Below are 8,128 nucleotides of genomic sequence, written 5' to 3'. Positions count from 1 at the left end.
CTGGAGGCAATATTTGAGTGAATTATCGACTAATCAATTGTAAAATCTTTGGGACCGATAGGGTAGTCATCGTTTCCGGAAGTTCTGGGAAACAATCGGTGGACTTATGGTTGGGCAACGTCTCGCTTTTGACACAAAAGATCCGTCAAGCCAGGTGAGTAAGATTGATTGGGTTTTAAGGCAGTCAGAACAAGGCCGATATATCCGGTTTCAGAATCAAGACAACTCCTCCCCCCTAACCAATCTATCGGAAATGTTAGTCATCCCCACTAACATAAGACTGAATGCCCAGTACCGATCAATCGGCTAGTCACAAGAAATCACACGGTTTGGTTTTCTGACTGCCTTAAAACCCGATCTACCTGCCTACTTACATACTTGGCCTGATGAAGCTTCTCGGAAACGTTGCCAAGCAATAATTTCACCGATTGTTCACCAAACCTCTCTGAGACGAATTACCGGCTACTCCATCAAAATCCTGCCTTCTTGTCCCTTCGGCACGGATTCGCTGATCACAGCCGAAACCACCAACGGTTCTGAGGCATCGGTGATCAAAGATCTGAAGGTGTCTCAGATCCTCTGCTCGAAGTGGTAGCCGTACAACACTACAGCCTGTTTTGTAATCTGATAGATGCGTCTTGTGGAGCTCGGTGATGTGCATTTTTGCTATCATAAGCGGCAGAAGTTGTCGAACGCAATTCTGGCCCTTGCATTGACTTCACTTGTCACACTACCGTCAGAGCTGGTGCAACTTGAAAGATACGTATGCCGTCCCACAACTTCCAATACCATCCTTTGAATTCCTAGAGGCATGTTCAAAGATTATGCCCCGCGGAATGGCTCTGTATGTGTTGTAGAGATAAATGACATTGGTCAGTTTGTTTGTGCTTCTCACTGTCTTTCAAAAATGAGAGCAATGTCGTTTGCATATCCCAGGTAGACAAGTTTGTCGCTCGCAGAGATTTGAACAACCGGGGTTTTGAAGACTCACCAACGACAGACACCCTTGTTGGAAATCACTGTCCACAATTGTGGTAACGGTCCGACCCGATAACCTAGTTGTGACAATTAGAGGAAATTAGCCGGGTACGCGGAACGGAACAGGCCAAGGTTGAAGTTGGGGTCAGGAACAGCCAATCCCTTGCATTCCTCACAGAATTACAAAAAAACCACCTTCGTTGCGACAATGCGTTCATTTGACACGAGTGCGCTTGCAGCCATAAATTTGAACAAAATACGTCCGTTAAGAGGACCAAAACACAAATGTCAGCAGTGAAAGCACAGTGGAGATTGCGGGAAAAAAGAAGACGGGAAAACAAAACAAAAACAAAACACTGAAAATGGTTGGCACTAGATAAAACAGCTTTAAGTTTGCACAACGTGCGCGGACTTGGTTATTCACGACGAAAACGTCGCATGTTCACTTTTGACTTTTGAGCGCTTTCCACAAATCTGAACAATACGAATGTGGGTGTGAAACGTATTAAGAGTTGGAAGTGGACAAGATCAGGTGAACGACTGCAACAAACGCGTGAAACAATGGATAGGATACTGCTTGTTCATTCAAAAAAAAAAAACTTATCCCACCTCCATATTGGGTGGAAACGTAAGGTGGATTGGTCACATTCCGAACATTGTTGAAACATGAATTCGGAGCGATGACCTTGAAAACATCAGGCATGGTTCACTTTGGAATTCTTACAACATCTTCAAAAATGTTTCAAACGTAAACACGTCAGTTGCCAAAACGCATTTGGAAAATATGGTAAAACGGGGGCAACCAATCAAAAGAAGCCATGAATGAATTCGAACCCGTGTGATTGATAAGTAATTTCGTTGTGCTATCAGCTGTATCACTGAGTGGACAACGCGCCTGATTTTTAACTCAAATTTCTTCTAACCGAATTCCTATGTTTATTCAAACAGGCTTTGTAAATTGTCTGCCATAATAATCGCAAGGAATAGCGTTAAAGCCAACCCAACGCTGGCCACAATTGCAACCGCGCGCGTAACAGGAAGAAGATCGTGCGAACAAAGTTTGCTCGTGGAGGTCGGATCACATCATTCGTGAAGCTTTCACAGACCCAAGAAATACTAGATCAACCATGACATCACACATTCCCGGTGGCTACTTTGGGAAGTTCGAACCCCATCATCAGCCTGAATCTAGTGATCTGACATTGTTTGAAAGACCAAGAGTTAGAGTTGTGTGCCTATTTGACAGTGTTTTTGGCGGAACCGGATCATTCCGTACAGCATGGCTTGTTAACGGAGGAAAACGTTATCTGACATTTACCGTGTAGACGAAAACGCCAGTCAAGAACAAGTGAGGAGGCCCTAGCTATCCGACCACGCAGTCGCACTCTTCAATTTCAGAGGGACAAATTTCGCCTGGTCTGGTCTCATGTTGATCTTTTTTGCAAGCCCAAGCAAGAACTAGTCGTTAGTGCAACTGTCCAAATGATCTGGAAACCATTCGCTATCTGTTACGTAACTATCGTGCACCGTCTTGTCATTTGTCCTTTTAGTTCCTGACAGTAACTGCGAAGGAGCTCATGCATCCAATTGTAACTCGTGGCTATCCACATGATCTATTGCTCCCGCATGAATAAATTTCCCTTCGTCCCGGCACGAATATCTTCTCTGGGTCACAGCAGACAATGAGGGCTGGACTCAGCTGTTGCTCTCATTACAGGCCGTCATCAGTTCATGTTCGGAGACTCGCCTTACGGGATGGTGATCACGTGATACTCACTGTGCCTGGTTGCAGACACTGCAAGATATGGCTGCAAATCGATGTCAGTGGCGCTCTTGTTGTCAGCTTCTATCCACATTGCCTGAATTAGCATCTGGAGGTATAGGCACCTCGGAATGATTGTAGTAAGCTAGGAAGCACCAAGTCCCTTCCCAGCCTACCTTTATTCTTTTGTCCAGAATAACGCTTTCAAATAAATCATGGTTGTACGGTGGCAGAGCGTCGGTGCTGAACACCGATATGATTCTGTCAAGGATGATGATGGTGATACTGAGGAGAAAATCGCAACTTTTCTAAAATCGACTTCGGCTACAAGTTTTTCTGGTGCCCGCAGATAGTGAACCAGGATCAAATCCAGTGCTGTTTCGGTTTCGAGGTGTAGCACACTTGCAGAAAACCCATTTCAGGCATTAAATTCTATTCCATCCAGTTTTGACAGGTTCTATCAAACGGCTGAAATAATCGAAAAAGCGAGAAAAAACGAAACGAAACGAAACGAAACTGAAGGGTGTACGAACAGCAAAGGGCTGTAATGAAACTCCGTGTACCTACATGACACCGCAGTATCAGCTGCTTCTATACCGGTCTTCTCGTTAGTATCTGTGAATCCGCCGGTGACAGGATAGGCCACGTGCTGTATCAAACAGACGACCACACGCACCGCATCGGATATTACCGTGACGTTCGAATTTGCGACAGCCTAGGAGCAAAGACGCATTGTGTGGTGCGAAATAAGTGCGGCTCATGACCATATCACACAAGTGGCAGCATCAGGAGGAACTCTGTCCCACTGTGAAGAGCAACTTGAAGGCCATAAACCTTTCGATCTAGTTTGTCCAGTATATGAGAGACTAGGGTTGCATCCACAATATTTCCCATGGTCGCATTAAAAAGGGGAACGTAAATGAGGAAAATTTGGAGAACACACAGCACCGGCGCGTGAGCATTCTTAACTGTCTCATAAGCAGGACTAAACATGTGGCATTCGTGTGCACAATCTGCCGTAAACTACAATCAATTCAATCTCTTGACGGACCACTACCTTTGAGGCTGGAGAAAACTCTCGGACAGTCCACGGACCGGTTTCATCCTTGTTGTAGCTCATCAAGTAATGTCAACTTCACTTTCTGCTTGAACGCCAAACTGTACGAACTGGTGAGTTGAACTCATTTGTAGATCATTTTGCTGTTACCGGAAGGCCCAAGGAAATCCCAGCTGAATTTCTCGTTTATCGTATTCTTCAACTGAAAATGCTAGGCTTATGTCCCAGTTAGTACGCTATTCGCTAACATCAACCTAATTTTTGTGAATGAATGATGCATTTCGACATCTGTTGAACATAAAGTTGACAGAACCCCGGAGACCGTGCTCACGCGGTGAGTCCCACAAAGGGCGAAAACGGCCGTGGGGTCTCCGGCGGTCTTCCCAAACCGATATTTCGAACATCGTATCCAAGGGAAGATGGGTGATCTTTGTGAAGTGGAGGGATTCAGTCGGATCTCCCGCTGACACCAACTTATTTTCCAAATGGGAATGTTCGGCCAGAAGCACCGGCTTGATTTAGCAACGCACCAATTGGTTGAATTCATAAACATTGATGGGCATCTTAGTGCATCCACCATCTTCAGAAGACGTTAGTCCAGATTCGTGGGAAAAAAATCGAACTGCTCAATTCTCAAGAGTCTTGCTAATATATTTTCGCCAACTGCTACTAACAATATTCACTGTTTTCTGACAGAAATCGCCCCTTGCAGAGCTGCTTGCCAGCAGTGCAGGCAGACTACCCTCCGTTGGCAGGCCTACAGCGACAGGGCGCCGAACGGGCGCATTCTACGAAAATCCTATCCTATTTGTTCACGCCAGCACTTGATACACGCTGAGTGGGAGCAATAAGTGCTTTCGTTAGTGATTGTAACCCCGTGCACTTTGTCCCCGTACCGCCTGTCACATCACCATCTAAGGTTACGCCATTACTGAACAGTAAACGAATAACCGGCAGACTTAAATTATCCTGGCCATACCAAAGTAGCTCTTACTAGGGTTCATCAACAGCGCATATCCTTGGTCGGGCAGGCGTGGACTCACCAAAATAATTGGGCCAGGACGGGAGTGATGGGAACGTGAATTTTGCGAATGCCCCAATTATCTAGGACTAAGTAAAATTGTTCACCAGGGTTCAAGTTTCCGTGGTGCAACCTGATGGGGAAGGGCTGACAGGTGTATCAATCCATCGACACAACCAGGACAGTTACTGGATGGTCGTTCGAGGGGGTGGGCAAACAAATCACACCGCTTAAGGGTAAATATGTTCGCCTGTTCAGAAAAGAGGACTGTACGTCCAGAGTTCGCTGTTGGAGTAGTGGTAACACCCTCGCCTTGCACGACAAATGTCCGGAGTACGAAGCCTGACATGGACAGCGAGTTCCAAAGAGAGCGAAACTCAAGTCGAATGGCTCCCCAGGAGGACAAGACAAGAAAAGGAATGTTCAAGCGAGAGTGATGTGAACGTGAATTCTAAAAATCGCTCTTATCCCTCAATCTTATTGCGTGTGACCGTTGTTGTGCACGGTTCTCCGAGAAACGGTGCCAAGTACAGCTATTTATACAGAAATCCTGTTCAAATCCACTACCAAACTGGACCAATCCCATCTTATTGAACAGCATTACGTAGGCAGGTATCTTTACACACTATGAAGATACGTACTCTGGCAACAGTAAGGAAGATTTGTGATGGTGAGAACGATGATTGAAAACTGATTTGACAGAATATTGATGAATGGTTAAATCGGTATAAGGACACCTTGACGCCCTAGAAAATTTGTTTCCAGTATGATATCGAGAACTTGTGATCCCGGGCGCCAATGGTGCCAAAAATATTGTTTCAATTAGTCAGCGTTCGGTCGCCTTCGTTCGAATCCGGCCGTCGGCAAAGGCGCTGTGGCCCTTCCTGTCTGATATGACTAGCTGACTCCCCCCGGTAGAGTATAGTTCACCTTAAAGCACCACCGTGTATTCGCTTCTAAAAAAACCTGACGTTTCCAGTTGCAAATCCACCGGAAACTTTTCCCATCTTCCATTAATTGGTTCGGTTACTGTGGCATTCTGTTCACTTCACACACTCGTTGATTTGGCTCCAGTCAAGCTAAAGGACTTCCAGAGTCCTCAGGAAGCAGGGCAGTACATTCACCGAATGAAGTGCGGTAAAATTCTTGAAGCTTGGTTCACTGACTAGCTGATTTGATGAGGCCAGCAGTCTTCTTCCTTCGTTATCCTGCCAGTGATGGTGTACGCCATACAGCCCGAGAAGTTTCGGAAAGGATATACTGCAGATTACTGGCCCTTGTCTATATGATATCGCTCTCCCTACTAGTCTGTGACTCCAACGGTCATACTTCTTCAAAAGTGACAAGCCGTTCATCGTGTGAAACTCACCGGATGAACTGAAGAGCACAACAAGTTGCTGTTCTACCCTAAAACTGTGTGACAGCAGTCACTTAAGTTAGATACGTACAACATTAGTCCAAAACGAGTTGTTGAACATGGTCACATCTTCAAAAGTCCCACGTTGGTCGCTTCTCTAGATCTGAAGGTTGCTTTTGACTTTGTCGACCGTCAGAAACTTTGGATGTGTCTCGCAACCAAGCGTGTTCTTTCCAAATTTATATCCTTATAAAGGCATTGTACGCACAATCCTGCAGATGGGTATGAGTATACAGTAACATTTCGCCATAGTTCACCACATCCAGTGGTGTAAGACAAAACCGCACTCTTTTTCTTTCCTCTTCAACTTTGTCAATCATCTGCTGCTGGAAATCTCTCCGGCTACCTCTGAAATTTCCGGGGTCGAAATGCGCTCAGAGACACTGAGTATGCAGATGATACTGCTCTCCTTGGATCACAACCTTCAAAAGTGCAATCCATTTTAAATGACCTAAATAGTTCAGCAGAACGGTTCGGCACGAGCTTCACACCTGAAAAGTGCTAATACACGACTGGATGCGGTCAAATCCGGACCTCATGCGTGCAGACAAGCCAGTCGACATGGTAGATAAATGTGCTTACCTGGACAGTTGTATACGTTCCGGTGAACTGGCTGCAGATGAGATTAATTCTCAAATCAAGGTGACCAGAGCAGCTTTTGCCAAACTCCGATGTCTATGGCACCGACGTGACATCAGTTTGTCTATCAAAGGCGGAGTTTACGCCATACTACTTTATGGATCAGAAACGTGGCCTATCAGCTCAGCATTGACCGAGTTTGGTGTGAATATCGGATTTGAGATGATGAGGTACACCGGATGGTCTTACGAAGAAGGAACTCTCCAATGATAGGTGAAATACCCACTGGTAAAGACATGTACTCCGCATGCCAGAAGACCGTCTGCCTCGCCCGGCCCCCCAGCCCTGTGCTGAGTGTAAGAGACCGAGAGGCGGACAGCGAAGTCTGAGAACACTAACTAGTCAACTGTGTCATTTCGACAACTACCGTCTCCTTGGATGGGGATCCCGGGACTCAACTCACCAACGGTTAGTGAGACCGACAAACATTCGTGAAGCTTATGATAGCCAGACAACAGTCCGCACAGTTGAATGACAACAGTAAATGACAATTACTCAAACAAGTCATTTCAAATTTGAAATCAAATTTGAGCGGTAATCAGCCTAAACTAATTCGTGTGATTTGGTTATGGTAACTTAATTCCACAACTTTACAAGTTCCACTGATCAATGACTTTGCGTTTGTGTGTGTACGTACATGTACATTGGTTGTTAGGTCACCACGGTGTTTAATTCGTTCAACTTAAGCAAAGTACGCAAGAATTCATGGAATTCTCACACCCATTTTTCCGTTACAAAGTTGAGCGACCTCCAATTTGACGCTCCATATTTAAATACATGTAAATCACGTGCAGGATTCAGGCAGTAGATTATATGTTAGAGAGGTCAGACTGGTTAAATTTCAACCTTGAGGAATGCATTCCGGTCACTCCAAGCTGCCTGATTTCAGTTCCACCCCCTACTGGAGTAACTTCCGTGCTGAGTGTCCGTCCATCTCCACTAGGTAACTCGGTGGCTCATAGGAAGAATGATGAGTGAGACTTCCATCAAGGAGCCAGTCAATACCTGACTAAGTGATAAGGCTCTTGTGACGTGAAGGATGAGTGGCGATATACCCCGTCTACGTGAGAGCTAATCACATTGCTGATCAAGCACTCGCGCACAAGCGGTTAAGTGTTCAGTCACTGGCCGGTAGGTCGCGGTCCCTCCTGGAGGCGCACTGCTGATGAACTTGAACAAGGATGAAACAGCTGTACGGGGCTTCTCAGCTCTTCCGCATAGCTTAACTCTACTCACGGGACAAAAATGTACTAA

At 45.7% G+C, this 8,128-nt stretch overlaps 1 protein-coding gene across 1 annotated transcript in view; it reads right to left on the bottom strand.

Annotated features, from left to right (window-relative positions):
- Window positions 1-1,180: 1,180 nt before the first annotated feature.
- T265_05658 (hypothetical protein) overlaps window positions 1,181-8,128 on the bottom strand; it is a gene marked incomplete at both ends in the record, with an annotated part of 24,304 nt that continues 17,356 nt past the window's right edge. Inside the window, 2 exons of the mRNA XM_009170723.1 lie at window positions 1,181-1,452; window positions 3,308-3,455. Of these exons, the coding sequence (XP_009168987.1) occupies window positions 1,421-1,452; window positions 3,308-3,455 (180 nt within the window). The remainder of the gene's footprint in view (window positions 1,453-3,307; window positions 3,456-8,128) is intronic.

This window comes from Opisthorchis viverrini, assembly GCF_000715545.1.
Source record: "Opisthorchis viverrini unplaced genomic scaffold opera_v5_111, whole genome shotgun sequence".
Taxonomy (NCBI): domain Eukaryota; kingdom Metazoa; phylum Platyhelminthes; class Trematoda; order Opisthorchiida; family Opisthorchiidae; genus Opisthorchis; species Opisthorchis viverrini.
This window is presented reverse-complemented; position numbering and strand designations above follow the sequence as displayed.